Source organism: Arvicola amphibius, chromosome 18 (genome assembly GCF_903992535.2).
Source record: "Arvicola amphibius chromosome 18, mArvAmp1.2, whole genome shotgun sequence".
Lineage (NCBI taxonomy): Eukaryota > Metazoa > Chordata > Mammalia > Rodentia > Cricetidae > Arvicola > Arvicola amphibius.
Window position 1 is genome coordinate 6,083,116 of NC_052064.1, and position 17,162 is coordinate 6,100,277.

The following is a 17,162-nucleotide window of genomic DNA, read 5'->3' on the forward strand; positions in this document are numbered from 1 at the left end:
CTTTAAACTCAAACACGATATTGCATTGTAGTTTGATTATCCATTGGTTTAAAATTAAAGCACACCGATATGGAATAACCCTTTTGTACACTGTGGAGATGTTTCACACTCTGATTAGTTTAATAAAAAGCTGAATGGCCAATTGCTAGGCAGGATTTCCAGGCACAGAGAATGCTGGGAAGAAGAAAGGCAGAGTTGCCAGCCTTGCTCAGGGGACAGTTCCCCTTGTTCAGGGGAACAAGACATGTGGGAGGAGAGGTAAAAGCCATGAGCCATATGACACCACAGATGAAAAGATATGAGCTGATATAAGTCATAAGAGCTAGCTAGCTAGCCTAAGCTATTGGCTGAGCTGTTATAACTAATAATAACAATAACTCTCCATCTCTGTATCAGGGAGCCGATGGTCCTGATGAAAACGTCCGACTACATCAATTAAAGTCATTGTCCGTGTGTATTTCCTCAAATATTTCCACATTTGATTCTTAAAATTCTAGATGCTCCCCAAATGGCTTTGCTCCTCACGAGTGCCTCATGCCTTGAGGTCTAATATTTCCACCTTTCATTCCTGGATTTATCTTTTTCAGTAAAGCGAGTTCTTTAAAGATCTTGCTTCAAAACGGGTTGTGTAGTAAAAGTCTTTAAACGATAGCTTTGAAAATCACTTTGCTTTCATATTTGCCACAGTTCAGGCACAGAACCCCAGGATAATGGTTGTTTTCCGTTATGACTTTGAAGATAGTTTTTCTTTGTCTTCAGATGAGAAGATCATTGTCCTGCTAAGTCTTAGGTGACACGCCTTTTCTCTAGGTGGCTTGGGTATTTTCGGTTGCAATATTCTGAAGGTTAATTATCAGTTGTATCACTGCTAATTTACTTTATCTTAGGTAGACAAGATGTTTACCTTTTCCTTAGCTAAAAATTCTCCTTCACTATCTCCATAAGGTTGCTCAATCTCATTCCTTGTTTTATCTCCTTCTAACATTTATCTATACTGGATGTTAACTCTTAACATGGAGTTTTATATCAAGCAATTGATGTAAAACCATTGTCTGTTTTACTCAGGAGCTAAGAACTGGCTGCTCTTCCAGAAGACCCAGGTTTGATTCTATAACCCCAACTCCTGGGGATCCGCCATCCTCTTCTGGCCGCTCAGACAGATAAAATACCCATATGTATAAAAGAAAAAAAGGAAACAACCCTGAAGTAAGCAACTCAAAGGAGAAGGGGCTTAGTTTTGGTTCATAGCTGAAGGTATAAGCTATTGCGGCAGGAAATCAGTGCAGGACTGTGGAGCATTTGATCGCTGCACAACTGTGGTCACTAGGAAGAGAGCAGTGGATGTTGGTGTTAGCTAACTTTCTCCTTTTTATGCAGACCAGGACCCAAGCCCAGAGAACCACATCACCCACTCTGGGGGTGGGGTTCTCCACCTCGTTGAGGTAATCCCTGCCATGCACGGCCAGAAACTTGCCTCTTAGGTGTTAGTAGATTCTGTAAGGCGGGTAGCATTAACCACCAGAGCAACTCTTCACATGTTGAGGGGTTAGTATCTTATAAGTAACTTATTTTTATGGATGACTCCAGGCAGATAGGAAACTTTTTTTCTGTATTTCCAGAAAATGGATGCTTCATATAGTGCACCTATTTTCAGCTGCTCCTCCTTTCCTACCTTCTACTGTTTTTAAAGGGGCTCTCACGTTCTGTGTCTACACAGGTTAGAAACCAAACTTAGGGCCTAAGTCTGGGTTTAAAAATCCGTAGGACATGACAGCTTCGGCTCTGCCTCTTCAGCCAACCTAGCCATTTCTCCTTTCTCCTGGAGTCTGGTGGGGACCTCCTTCTCTCAGATCTCAACGTCCATGGCCTTAGCTCCCATTTCTATATGATTGAAGCAGGGAAACACCTGCTGGATCAGCTTAATCTTCCCTGATGCCAGAAGCCCTCTACAAACACAGCTGTAATCTGTAGAGAGTTGAGCACAGCAACACATTCCTCTAGGCTTTCTTCACTCCGTCCCAAGCATCTCCCAGGTACTATGTTGTCTTCATGAATCCCATTCCCAGCGTGCCATAGGATTAGTAGTTTAAGATAGTAGGTAAAAGGTCAAAATTCGAGTCGAATTTATTGTTCGATCCTTTTAGGAACTCCTGGCTTAGAAGGCATGGCAGGTACATGCCAGCACATGCCAGCACACGGAAGGTGGTGTTTACTATTAATACACAACTGCTCTCAAACCACCACCACCACCAAGTGACATGCTAAGCCCTGTTATTGCTCTTATATTAATAATGATTAGCCCTCCAGATGAGATCATCTTAAATAATAGGCACACGAGAGTAAGCTTCCACGGGTAAGAACACCGAGTAAGAACAGACTGTGCCGCACACCTACTGCACTTTGAAATGTATGGTTGCCTTCTATAAACATCCAAGTAATGCCAGAGGAGAAGATGGTCCAGCAGACTCTCTAAGCCTGTCACATACAAAGGAACTGTCTGGAAGGGCTAACATGGTGTGTATCTGTGCTAGTCAGCAGCAGTGACAACAGCCGCTGGTCACATGCCATGAGTAAGAACCTGAAGCGTAGCTGGCAGTGCTGAGAAACCACATTCCAAATTTTATTAATTTTATTAATTACTTTATTTAATCTAATTCAAACAGTTGTACGCAGCTTGCAGTTACTGTGCTACAAAGTACAATTCCAAATAAGTCTTAGAATATATGTGTGTGCACATAGCTCTACCCAGGTAAGTTATATAGGACAAAATTAGCTGTTTCAATTTTTATGTGAAAGGATTAAAAATTTTATTTGCCATTTGCACCCATGATTTAATATTCTGACTTTGGACTAGAAGTAAAGTTCAAAAATAACACCGGTGATTGCCTCTATTACCCAAGTGTTCAGACATTGGCAAATCATCATGTGTCCGCTGCCACGGGAAAAATGTATATACCTGTTTCTCCAAAGTCACTACCATTGCTAATTTTAAATGTGTTAAAATTTGGGATAAAAATTCACTAGGGGCTTCTAAAACTGGCTAAATAAATTCTAAAAATAGAGAAATAACTTAAACCTCCCCACAAATATCATGTAAGGTTGGATTCGGAGGCATTTCTCACTGTATCACGGGAAGCTGGTAGACGTTGATCATCTGCTTTCACAAACATCCCATGAGGTTCCAAGTCAGATGTGCCAGGTTCCGGTGTCCCACCTCAGCCACAAGGCCTGGCAGAGAAGGGCCTCTCTGGCTCCAAACTCCAGGCCCTTCTAAACGCTCTCAACAACCTCACCCCGTAAACTGAAGCCATGCAAAGGGATGATGGTACTTTGCCACAGACTTTTCCCAACTGTCTGGAAAGCAAGTTTCTTCAGGAAGGAGCAAATTCTCTATCATAGCTATTTATCCTGGGGTGGAATTCTGCTACAAAATATCCATCTCCCGCACTGAGAGGCATCCCTACTCCTCTGGCTGTCTTACGACTGATACAAAGAAGGGGGGGGGGGTCCTGAGAAGACCCTAGGAGATTATCCTAATAGAATCAAGGAGGCTTACCTTGTGGACTTTTGGAGGAAGAAAAAAGAAACAAAGAAATGGAGAAAAGAAACATGAAGACTGTTGTTTTCACTTTCCAGTATTTGCTAAACTTTTAAAATATGTCACATTATTAATATGACAATTGGTTTCTTGGACCCTTCTTGGAGTTTGATGTATATATTGTATCTCAACCGCATTCCACTCAATTAAAAATTAAATCCACAAGAAGCGCCCTGCCCTCATTTGCCAAGGTGCTGATCTCTGAGAGCACATGCTAGACTGTCACCTTGTGCGGCCTAATTGGCTGTGTAACTCTGATAAAAAGCAAGGGCCGGCGGGAGGTGAGAACCACAGCCAGGCTTCCCACATTTCCCTCTACGGATGAATAATATACTTTTTTATCCTGTCATTCACAGGTACATTTCTGAGCAGCATGAAAATAATTGTCTCAAATTGGAGGATGTGTATAAAAAAAGAAAATCAGACCGTCAGAGGGAAAAAAGAGAATTGGGATTTACAGATGAAATTCCTTATTCAGAAAACAGTGTAGGCAGTTGACCTCACGGAAGGGATACATCATTTCAGACTTACGGGAGAGATAATTTATTCTCTGCAGCAAACCGCATGTAGTCTTGAGGTCCATGCAGAATCTGTATGTATCAACTGCCGGCACCCTCATTTGCTGCACAAATGAACTCCCAGCAGACAGGGTTGTAGGGTCACTGTCTTATTTCAGGTGTTGAAGTAAGTAACAAAGCAGATATAATTGTGGGATTTCCTTTTTGATGGATGGAAATAAATGGACAACCAGCTACCATTTTTTTTTTTCTCAAGGGATTCTCCGGGCAGGTTGGAATGGCTTCCATCAAAAGTGAAAAGCATCCGGGCTACACTCAAGGCAGTGCTCCAGGGCTCCATACCATTTCTCTCTCAAGCCTGACAGGCATTCAGAAACTGTGAGTGTCTTCAATTCTTCAAATGATCATTCTGCTTCTTGTTTAGAGTTTTTAAAAAAAACTACCACCCTAGAAGTTATTTCCTTGGGAGTATCAAGTATGGTCCCTCCCAGATCCCTCTTTGCTGATCCAAGTTTATCTTAGAAAATATCTCAGTTCATTTTGTTTTCAGTTTTTGTGCCTCTTGGTATCTGGTTGAGCTGAGAAACTGAGCTACTCATCTGGGGACCTGGCTGAGCTGGGTAACGTCTGTACAGATTTCTAACAGTGGGACACACCTGCAGACACGTGGGAAAGGTTCTGATGCTGCATTGCAGATTCTATGTGACTTGCATGGTATGGGTATAATTATTTTCTTTAATAAAATAGAAAAGTGATCGCTTTAAATGTAAAAGCAGTGAGGAAATATCACCTTTATCTCAGGCTGTTTTGCTCACAGTGACTTAAGACTCGTTATTCAACATATCTGTACTTCAAAGTCCTCATCTATAAAGTGAGAATAATTCTCTAAAGTGGGTTCCATTGTTATGAGAATTATTAGATTAAATTAGACGAATGGTGTGCATAAGGTAAATTAGACGCTGCTATTTCCCTGATGTCTTCTTCAATCATTTCTAAGGTTAAAAGGCTTGAAGGTTTCTTCTGTCCTCCTCTGTCCCTCCTTCGCTTTCTTGCTTTATCCTTGAATCCTTCCTTCCTGTCCCTATTTGTGTTCACCCTCTCTCCTCTCTTACACCCCCTTTTTCTTCTCGAGGTTTATTAGTTTGAGGTAAGCAGGACAGCAATAAGACACAAATGTGAGGAAGTGTGAGACGACACCAGCTAGACAGAGTTATCAATAGGTGGCAAACAGCAATGCTAAGCTCATGGTCGCCCTTGTCTGTATGGATCGGTACAGCTGATCCTTCAACCTCTCCCTCATCCTCACATGCCGCACCTGTCTCCCACTGGGCTGCTTTTAAACAAGAAAGACTGTAAGTGCAGCCCATGCGCTGCATTTGGCCCTTCAGACAGACTATATTATTCACTAGAAAGATACACGGCACATTATAGGATTGTCCTGAATTTCAGCTCAAATGTATTGAATTCTTGGTGCAAATTTTTTTTAAAATGTTTCAAGTGAGTGACTTGGTTTTAAACTATGAAAATATCACCAGAGACTGGCTGTGCTGAGGCTAAAAGTTTGCATGTACTATTAACCCCATCAGCCTTACAAAGACTATGCACACACTAAGTTAGGTACCAGTCACTGAATGTCTTCACAGCGAGTATTCCATGCTTTCTAAGACATTAAGTAATACATTAAAATCACAAAAGGAAGAAAGCAGAATGGGAGCCTATGGCTTTAAATATCTAAAGCTGTATTTAGGGCGGGCAGGATGACTTAGTGAGTGAAGGGGCTTGCTGCCAAGCCTGATGATCTAAGTGTCAACCTCATAACCCACACAGTAGAAGGAGAACGTAGCTCCTACAAATTATTCTCTGATCTCACATGTGGGATCATGTGCATGCCCCTACTACTACAAAAAGAAAGTGAATGCAATTTTAAAATTAAAATACATTTTTTAAAACCCTCAAACCTTTATAGCAAGGATATGTAGTTGGCTAATAAAAATACATTTAAAGGAATTCAGAACTGGGACCTGGGATGCAGCTCAGCTGGTGAAGTGCTTAGCACACAATCCCAAGGACCTAGGCTTGGTGCACTAACACCCCTGCAAAGTTGCAAAAGCTAAGGTATGGTTATGCTGTTTGCAATCCCAGCACTGGGAAGGCAAACACAGGTGGTTCCCTTAGGCTTATCCTTTAGCTAGCCTGGACTAACGAAGGTGGTTCCCTCGGGCTTATCTATTAGCTAGCCTGGACTAACATAGGTGGTTCCCTCAGGCTTATCCATTAGCTAGCCTGGACTAACTAATGAGCTCAGGTTCCGGTGAGAGACAGAGTCTCAAAAAACAAAGTAAACTGTATCATCAAATCTTCCTTGAAGCTGTAATTGAGAGTGACTTCATTCCTTTTCAGTCAAAACTTTATTCTGAACAAATGGAATTTTTTCTGACTGACTGCAAAGAAAACACACACCAGAGATAAGACTTTAAAAACTCAGGAGAAACAAGATTTCACATTGTAGGAACAGTGAGATCAAAAAAACCATTTGTGGTGTGTAATCTTTGTTGGCAAACTGACTGGTTTTGGAGTCTCCTAGGAGCCACGTTTTGGCAAGTCTTTAGAGAATTTCTGGAGGACTTTAATGAAGGAAGAAGGACTGACATTGAATGTGGGCAGCACCATCCCACGCTGGGATGGATGGAAGAGGGAGAGTGGAAAAACCGGTGAGCACCAATGTTCCACTTGTCGGATTCCTGACCCAGCCACAGTTCCTGCTGCCAGGCACTTCACCAGCCCCTCCCTTCCATGACGGGGACATCCTCGCCATGATGGGGACATCCTCGCCACGATGGACACATCCTCGCCATGACAGGCACATCCTCGCCATGATGGGGACATCCTCGCCATGACGGGCACATCCTCGCCATTACGGGCACATCCTTGCCATGATGGGGACATCCTCACCATGATGGGCACACCCTTGCCATGATGGACACATCCTCGCCATGACAGGCACATCCTCGCCATGACGGGGACATCCTCGCCATGATGGGGACATCCTCGCCATGATGGGGACATCCTCGCCATGATGGGGACATCCTCGCCATGACGGTCATTTCCTCACCATAATGGATACATCCTTGCCATGATGGGGACACCCTTGCCATGATGAATACTTTTTCACCATGATGGATACTTTTTGTTTTTGCCATGATGGGTACTACTCTAGCTTTGAATAAAAATAAATCCTTCTCCCATAAGTTACTTTTTGTCAATCATTTGGTCACAGTATTAAAAAATATTCAAAAATCATATTTTTAGTATATCTTAAAATAGGTTCAATTAAAAACTTAAATTTTGGAATTTATCATAACTCATGGTTTAGAACTTGGGCAGCATGGTCAAGGCTGTAGGTTCAAGCCTCATTATGGAAAAAATAAAGAAGAAAACTTGAGTTTGTTTGAAGTGGGCAGTTTTAAATTGTTTCCATTACTGTATGTTTTGTCTTTTTAAAAAAAGCAATTCTTATTTTGAAGTAAGAAGTTATATATGCATGTTCAAGCAGCAGGGATCATTACTAAGCTAAAATAAACTGTGATCCTGGAAATCATATAGCCTGAGAAGGCATGACTGAGACACGGTACCAACTACCACATACACACATACAAACAGCAAAACAACCAAAACTACCCCCTTGATCACAAAAGTTTTTAACAAGTCTTAAAGAAGGCATAGGCAATTAGACTTGGGGGAAAGCATGCCAGGGAGGGAAAAGCAGCAAGTCAGAAGGTTTAGTACACTGTTACTTTCTGCTCATCTGGAGCCCAGAAGGAAGACAACAAAAGACAGTCCAAAGGACTATGGATTCTGGCCAAAGGGCAGTTCATGCTTCTCCAAATCCTGAGTGAATGATCATTTGTTATCTAAGAAGACTTAGATAGACACCACAGTATAGGATGGAGTGGGGGAGATGTAGGGTGACCAGGCAAGACACTTCTGCAGTGATCTGCAGGAGGTACTGCAGAAAAATGGCTCAAATGCAAAAACTTCCCAAGGAAGAAGGCAATGGGATTAAATGTCAATCAGCTGTATGGAATAAATGTGATAGCATCAGCTGGTCAGACTGATCAGGAACAGGGTCTATTCAGTACCACGGGGTAGTAAATGTGACATTGTCAGCTGGTCACACTGATCAGAGTGGCAGGAACAGGGTCTATTCGGTATCATGGGGTTGCCACAGGAGACCCTGGCACTGACGCAGATGCTGTCAGGGGAATAGATTGGTGGTAAATTTTAGTGTACTCTTGTTTTATGGATTTTGTTGCCTAAGCACTTGGTTGGAATGGAAACACTAAAGAGATCCTCTACCTCTGTTCTGCCTCCCTGCCTAATGAACAGCTATTTCTGTCTCTGAGTCACTGCATTTGCCAAATATTCAGTGAGTGACAACTGTAAGCCAAGCACTATTCTAGACTGTTGAAGCGGATCACTAAAGAAACAGGGATTCTTGCCTTCAAGGAACTTGCGTTCTAGAGGCAGAAAGATAATTAAATGAACAAGAGCCTATGTTAGAAACGAGAACAGAACGCAGGGAGGGACATAGGTAAAATCCAGATAGGAAGGATAAGGAATGGTGGCTGCTGGGTAGGGGAAGAGGTGTAGTCAAGGTTGAGCGATGTCGAAGAGCAAAGCTTCTGAACCGGTGTGGTACCTGTCCTGCTGTGCAGCACAGCCATTCTCTTTCCCAGTCTCCTTGGTGAAAACCCATGAGAGAATCTTAGGTTCAAAAGCGACTCAGTACCACCACAAACCACCTGCTGACCACATTCTCTCCCTCCCTCCTGGGGAGCTAAATTCCTTCTGCATTAGCTGTTCTCTTGGGTATTCTGGTCATAGCTCTAGAAAGGCAGCTAATCCACTTAGCAGTTCAGCACATGTTTTGGTCAGGAATCATTTTCCAACCATCATGTGGAGCCTTGAAGCTGCATTTGTATCTGCTTTCATTTGATGGTGTTAGATTCTCTTTCCTGTTGTTTAGATGCTGTCTATGGGTAGGGCCCTGTGAGACTTTTACCCTTCCCTTTAGCCTGTCTGCTCATGTTGTCATTGTTCAGATCTTGTCTAGACAGCCATACTGCTGAGGTATCATGCGTAAAGCTTCTCTGTCCTTTCTAGGAGACACAGTCTCACAGCAGACTCCTTGTTCTCTGGCTCTGATAATCTTGCCGCCCCATCTGGGACCTATGCAAACTGCAAAGGGAAGGAAGCAATCAATAATTCTCTCTAACTGTGATGTTTATGAACCACAACTATGACATAATATATGCCTAAAGCACAATAGCGGCACTCCTGTCTTGGCTGCAACCAACAACTGTTAAACTGGACTTAAAGCCCATGCAGCAGGAGGGAAATCATGACTGGTACTGTAAATCCAGTCAACTACCAGGGCTAACGAGGCCTTGGATCTTCAGGAACCCACATGACTGCCACTATACTAACTCATCATACTTCTGAAATGCACTCTAAGATTATCCTTATACCCACAGACAGTATAGCTCTTACCTCTCATCAGAGATTGTTCTCTTAGCAGTAGATGGAAACCATTACCTAAAACTACAACTGGTCAACCTACAGAGATCAGCTGACCATGGGAGCCCAGTCCTAATAGATGCACCGACAGCACAACTCCTGCACCTAAGGTTCAGAAAATCACTCTTTGTTTATCTTTGCTTCTAAATTGGCACATAGTAACTGTATATATATATTGGGTGCAATTTCGTTTTGCTATGTGTTTATATTACAGAATGACTAAATGGTGTTAATTAGCATATATATACATATATATATATATATGTATGTATGTATACACACACATTTTTTGAAACAGGGTCTCTCTACATAGCCTGGGCTGTCATAGAACTTGATGTAGGAGGTTATTCTGTTTATGTGTTGCTTTCATTGGTTAATGAATAAAGAAACTTCCTTGGCCTTTTGAGAGGGCAGAACTTAGGTAGGCAGAGAAGACAGAACTGAATTCAGAGTCAGGGAGAAGGAATGGATACTCCGTCTGAGAGAGACGCTCGTTAGAATCTCCGGTAAGCCACAGCCATGTGCGATATGCAGATTAATAGAAATGGGTTAAATCAAGATGTGAGAATTAGCCAATAAGAAGCTAGAGCAATCCCAGCACTCGGGAGGCAGAGGCAGGCGGATCTCTGTGAGTTCGAGACCAGCCTGGTCTACAAGAGCTAGTTCCAGGACAGGCTCTAAAGCCACAGAGAAACCCTGTCTCGAAAAACCAAAAAAAAAAAAAAAAAAAAAAAAAAAAAAAAAAAAAAAAAAAAGAAGCTAGAGCAAATGGGACAAGAAAATGTTTTAATTAATACAATTTCTGTGTGATTATTTCGGGGCAAAGCTAGCTGGGTGGCTGGGACGAAAAAGCGGCTCTCTCCACGCAACAGGAACTCACTATGTAGATCAGACTGGCACTCGTATGCCACAGAACAACCTACATACTTATTTTTAATGATGGCAGTACTTAAGACATACTGTCTTAAAGTTGTGGTTTTCATTGAAAATGTCTCCTATAGGTTAATGCCTTGAAGGCACGGTCTACAGAAGGTGGCACTATGTAGGAAGGTTGTAGAAACTTTACGAGGTAGAAAGAAGCTAGCAAAAGAAAGCAGGGTATTGGGGACATGACTTTGAAGGACATTCATCATTCTCATATTCTCATTATCTCCTACTCTCTCCATTACCCCAACTCCATCAACAAACTCTATAATCTTCCATGCTACCTATTCCTGATGCCATGATGCTCTACCAACCACAGAGCAAACAGACTAGGACCACACCCCCGGCAGCCAGGGGAAGCACATTAGGTGAGGTTTTCATACAGCTGCAACCCTACACTGTGTAACCCCCATCTTCAGTGACATCTTAACTTCTCACCATTCTCCCCCCCCCCTCCTACCTGCTCACTGACTTCTAGTTTATAAAGCATTGTTGTTTGCTGGAAGTGAATAAATACGGAGCTTATAAATAAATATGCAAAATAAAAACTTAGTTGAAATGCCAAGCAACGATGACATGTGCCTTTAATCCCAGCACTTGGGAGGCAGAAACAGCAGGATCTCAGTGAGCTCAAGGCCAGCCTGATCTACAAAGAGAGTCCTAGGACAGCCAGAGCTGTTACATAGAGAAATCCTGTCTTGAAAAACAAAAACAAAAGGAAAACAAAAAAAATTGGAAATTAACTACTTTACAAACTAACATTGCCTTATTTTAATGCTGCAGTTAATGATTTTAATTGAAGTCAACCTGCTGACATAACTAGCTACTCTGTGTGATGATGTAATGAGAACATGGGAATTCTGGGAAGGAGGAAGTTGATTCCTCCCACTCCTGCCCAGACCACCCAAGCAGCAGGATGTGATCTGCACCACTGAAAAAAGGTACTGAGCCACATGGCTAACATAGATCAGAAAAAATTGGTTAATCAAGATGTGAGAGTTAGCCAGTGAGAGGCTAGAGCTAACGGGCCAATTAGCTTTATAACTTATAGAGATCTCTGTGTTATTTCTTTGGGGCTTGCCTGCTGTGGCGTACTGGGCGGGACAGAAACCCAAAAAAAGCAGGCCTGGTTCCTTTATGTTACAGTGTGAGCCCACTAAAGGCAGTATTTGCCCCCCACACTAAAGGCAATATTTGCCCCCCACACTAGAGGCAGTATATGCCCCCCATACTACAGGCAGTATTTGCTCCCAACACTAAAGACAGTATTTGCCCCTCCACACACATATTTGCCACATCCACATTAGGTACTCACATGAAATTCACACAGCCCGTGCCAGCTGGGGGAGCGATCCAGACAAAGCTGAGGTTGGTTGTTGGCAGGTGACTCACATGAGAGGCCACCACGCTGCACATAAACTGGTTACCGAATTGGTGGTCAGACATGATCCCTGCAAGACAGAAAGGGAGGGATGTTACAAAGAAAACAAAATGAAATAGTCCTTATTACCCACCAAAACCTAATGATATTTTATGGATGCCTTCGATCCTTTGTGACAAAACAGTTCTCTTAACTTTAACGCAAGTAAAAAGACTGGTGGAAAACTCAACAACACAGAGACAACTTATTTAGAAAATAGACAAAGTACACGAAGAGATTCTGTATCAAAAAATTACAGTATACAAAAAATGACAAGAAAGGAATGACAGAAGTCAGACTGGATTCCATTGACCCTCAAAGCACAATTCACTGCTTCCACCATGAAATCAGTGCCTCTCTGTCATGACTGACATACAGGCCACATTGCCACCCTGACCTCCTCAATGACCGTGTGTGTCACAACAGACATGTAACTCACATATAGTTAGAATCCTATTCTTGGGATATCTGAAATCTAAATATGATAATACATTTAAATTTACAGTTTCTCCTCTGTTGCATGCATGGAAACATTTGCATGTTGAGTTTTTGATCATACTTGTAAAGGAAAAGATCTAAAATAGAAGGATCCAGTTATGTTGTTTTTGTTTTTGAAGGAAATGAAAGAAAATTAAGCCTCCATGTGTGTAATGTATTTAATCAGTGTTTTTTATAGTCATTGTTGGGGTTATAGAGAAACTGTCATATGAAACATTTCATGTAGAATTTCATCCCTTGAGCAAAATACTTAGAAAAGAACTAGGCTCTTTGCAAAAGTAAATGTGTATGGGTCTCCCGATATGGATGTGGGATAAGAACACTAGTCAACCATACAAATTCTGAAGTTTTACAAAATAAGGTACCTGTCTTGATTTCTCCATGACGTTAAACTCTTTCCTTTTAGATGTTTTATACACACACCAGAAAAACGGAATATTCACAGACTACTCCTAATGTCTACATTAGCAATCAGCAGAACTTTAATATACACAGTCCTTTATGGAGGGAGTATGACCATCTCAGTTCATTGCCAGACAAACTATTAGATTACTAGTTTATTATTATCCAGCATTTGTTTTCTTAAGAAAACTGTGGTGGGAAAGAAACCCATAGCAGCTTCCCTTTTCCATATCACACCTTTGCAAAGCTCATCTCATAACATCTTTAATTATTCTAAACTTGCCTCCATGATCCCTTTTAAAGGCAGTGACACACATTTCTGTACCTTCCGGGATGTCATTTTCCCTGACATGTCTTCAGTTATTTTAAGTTTCTCACTAAACCTTGCATGAACCCATTTTCCCCCGAGGAATACTTCCCTATCTTTTAATGTGCATACTGGGGGTCCTCAGAACTAGAACTAAAAGTTCCATGAGCCCCAATGTATACAATAAAATGTGCATGGTCTCATAAGACATAGTTTATTTGCTTCCAAAAACCACACTGAAGATTTTAATACCCCAAAGAACAATCTTGTGAGAAAATTGAATTCATGTTAGGCTTTGTGGATTAAAAACACGGGTTACTCTAGCCTGGAGTGACTCAAGCCTGTTTGGTTTCCATGGTTAGTTAGAATCAGGAGTCAGAGACATGTCCTGGTTTGTTTGTTGTGAATTTCAGATAAAATCTTCTGTGCATAGGAATCACAAGACTAAGGGCAAGTGCATTAAAAGTTCAGAACGGAGCATGAAAAATGCAGCTGCCAATCTGACGAATAAAATACTGCAGGTATTACTTTGATTTTTCTAAGATATTAAGAACATTTGGTAGAATGGTGTGTCAGAAAGTCCAGTAAAGTCATCGTCTTACAACTACTTAAGAAGTAGGATATCTGGATATGTTAGATAATTATCTCTATTTCCCCTTTGATTTCATCCTCTGCACATTCTGTAAAAGGTTTTATCTGTTAATGAGAGAGAGCTCTGAAATTCTAGTTTGGGAAATCAGCATGTTCTTTAGAGAAAAGGAGAAAATGATCTAAGGAGTTCCTTTCAGACATTCTAGAGCCTGTTAACTCAAAACAGCGCTGATTCTTACAGACTTAGGCTTGTTTGCCACCTTCGCTGGTTCAATACACAAAACACTTCAACAGAGCTAGTTGGAATCTTATACGCTGGAAAGCAATCCAAGAACTTCCCTCAAACACGCTTGTTACCATTTACCTGTGAAGCAGCAGGTCGGAAGAGGAGGTGAACAGTATACACTGAGACTCTATGCACTGAGTTCATTCAAAAACATTGAAGACTTTTGCTTTCACACTTCGTTCCAAGAAACTAATGTGTTATAAATTATAAAATCATTCTGGAATTGTATGGTGATGGCCATGTTAAAGATGTCTCAAGAAGGGCACTGCGTCCACACTCTTCATCAATTATGTAAATAGAGCTTATTCTTAATCAACTTTGCTCTTTCCTCATTCACCAGGCTCACCGAGATGAGTCTCCACTCCAACCAGCACTGCAGTTACTGTCTTCTCTGTGTCTTTGGCATCTATTAGTACGTTATCTTACGGGAGGAGCTGTTGGGAAACAATCAAGCTGAGTACACACCCTGCGGCAACTGATCCTGTACAGACCTGTGCTCAATACCAAGGAACCAGGGATTCTTGGTAGGGTCACTCAGCACTGGATGGCTCACAATGCTGTGTATGCAAGCCATTATTATAATCTCCATCTTAGAGACTCAGGAACCATGATACGGTGAGTGTAAGTGACTTGTCAAGAAGAGCAGAGCCAGCCAGTAAAGGGCATCTAATCCAGTTCAGCTTCTATCTTACATTGTCTGTTGGCTTCCTCCCGACATGTCCCAGTTCTGTGACAGCTGTAGGTCACAGTTGCTCCCCTGTGGAGCAAAGCCAACAGTTACACTTAGACGTTTAGAGCTACTGAGCTTGTGAATCAGCACCCTTTCCAAAGAACTAGTGGAGCGTGCACTGTCTTTACTGACTCTAATCTGCTCGACCAATGCAGGGCTCTGCTGCCTTCTTTCCTAATACCAAATAGGCTCTTCCCTGAATAGCTGTGTGCTTGTAGAAGCTAGGGTGTGCTGCTTGCCCAGCAGACATTACTCTCACCACACCGCACCAGCTACCTGTCCAGAATAATCTTTTGGGGGGTTATATTTTTTATTAATTATTTTTTTATTAAAAATTTCTGCCTCCTCCCTGCCTCCCATTTACCCCCCCCCCCACTCTACTCCCCCTCCCTCTCCTGTCCAAAGAGCAGTAAGGGTTCCTTGCCCTGTGGGAAGTCCAAGGTCCATCCCAATCCATCCAGGTCTAGGAAGGTGAGGATCCAAACAGGCTAGGCTCCCGCAAAGCCAGTATGTGTAGTAGGATCAAAATCCAGTGCCATTGTCCTTGGCTTCTCAGCAGCCCTCATTGTCCGCCATGTTCAGGGAGTCTGGTTTTATCCCATGCTTTTTCAATCCCAGTCCAGCTGGCCTTGGTGAGCTCCGATTAGATCAGCCCCACCATCTCGGTGGGTGCACCCCTCGCGGTCTTGACTTCCTTGCTCATGTTCTCCCTCCTTTTGCTCCTCATTTGGACCTTGGGAGCTCAGTCTGGTGCTCCAGAATAATCTTACTACCCAGTTTCAACTCAATTCTTAGACCTCATCTTATTTATGTTTGATTCACAACATAACCACTAGTTAATAAGTTGCATTTTACCTAAGAAAGGAGTTATATTTGATAGTTTAGGCCAAAGAAACAAAAAAAGAGGAGGTGTTCTGAGTCATAAACCCAAGCCAGAGTGAGGACTCAGAAGAGCCTCCATAAGGCTTTCTTTAAAACAGAGCCACCAACTTGAGACCACTGCCATAGTGGAGTAATCCCAACTCAAAAACGCATTCTGCCCACCCAGGTCTGTTGTCTTTGCTACCAAAGGAATGACCGTTTGCTTCATGTGGATGCTTCCAGCAATACAAAGCTTACTATCTCACAACTTCATATCTCTGCATTTTTGAATCTCAAAAACAGCAGGGATGAGATCATCAGGAAAACAGTAACAGCTAATATTTACTTAATCTTTAAAGATGCAAAGTTCTTGCTTTTTCTTCTTTTTACAAAGACTAGTTCATTTTTTTTCATTAGAAACCCTGAGAAATACTACCTCTGTTCCCATTTTCTAGAAGCGCAGAGAGGTGAGCTTTTCACACCAGTCCATGTTTGTTTGATTGACTTCTGCTCTGTCACTTATTGGGGAATGACCTTAAACAAGTTACACAACCTCTCCAAGTCTAGTAACATGGATAATAAGTTCTAATCAATGAAATATAGGAATGGATACATGAAACAATTCTCATCTTAATATGCCAACTTGTATATAAAGTCACTAGGCTAGTGCTCAAGAAGGGTTGAACCTTTGTTTAGAGGACTGAAAACCGAATTCTGGTCTTTCTCTGTCTCCACTAGACTCCCATAAAACTCCCCTTTAAATAAGCTGCAGATCACTCCAGCTAAGCGTGAATCCTGAGCCAAGATAGTAAATGAGAAGCAGTGTAACCACTGTTGGACCCAGAAAGGCTCTGCATGTAAAGGCAGGATTTGGTTATCTTAACTGTGCCTTCAGACTGGCCGGTCTAAAAGTGTCCCTAGCAAGGCTAATTCTAAATAACTAAGTAACTGCTTCCACATAGGAACAGCTCTATAAGGAACTGTCTTGTCAAACATTTTATCTTTGTTGAGACGAATGACCCCCATGGCATCCTGTGATTACATGCCCAGCATCCCAAGGCACAGCGGCTCCGTTGACTCCTTTTCTCTTCTCTGGTTGTGAGCAGCACGTTGCCAGGGCATGGCCTGTGAAGTGCTGTGTCATTCACGCTTTCTCCTCCTTTGTATAAGTTCATTCTGTCATGAAGCTTTTACACTTGATCTTAGCCAAAAGACCAAGAGCAACTAAAAAATATTCTTTTCTGAGCATTCCTATGAAATTTTGTATAAATATGTTATCTGAACAAAGCCCTGTGTACATTCTACTGGCATGCTCGCTTATGAACCACAGAATTCAATCTAATCGAAGGAATCCTGTAAGCAGTAGACAGTTACTCCAGAAGGGTGAGATAAACTTGAAGAAAACACACAGCACATCACAAAACAATGCAACAAGCCATGGGGAGGGTTC

At 42.0% G+C, this 17,162-nt stretch overlaps 1 protein-coding gene across 1 annotated transcript in view; it reads right to left on the reverse strand.

The window, feature by feature from the left end:
* The window catches only part of Reln (reelin), a 429,856-nt gene that overhangs the window by 296,080 nt on the left and 116,614 nt on the right, over positions 1-17,162 (reverse strand). The window contains exon 3 of the mRNA XM_038315201.1: positions 11,933-12,068. Coding sequence (XP_038171129.1) covers positions 11,933-12,068 — 136 coding nt within the window. The remainder of the gene's footprint in view (positions 1-11,932; positions 12,069-17,162) is intronic.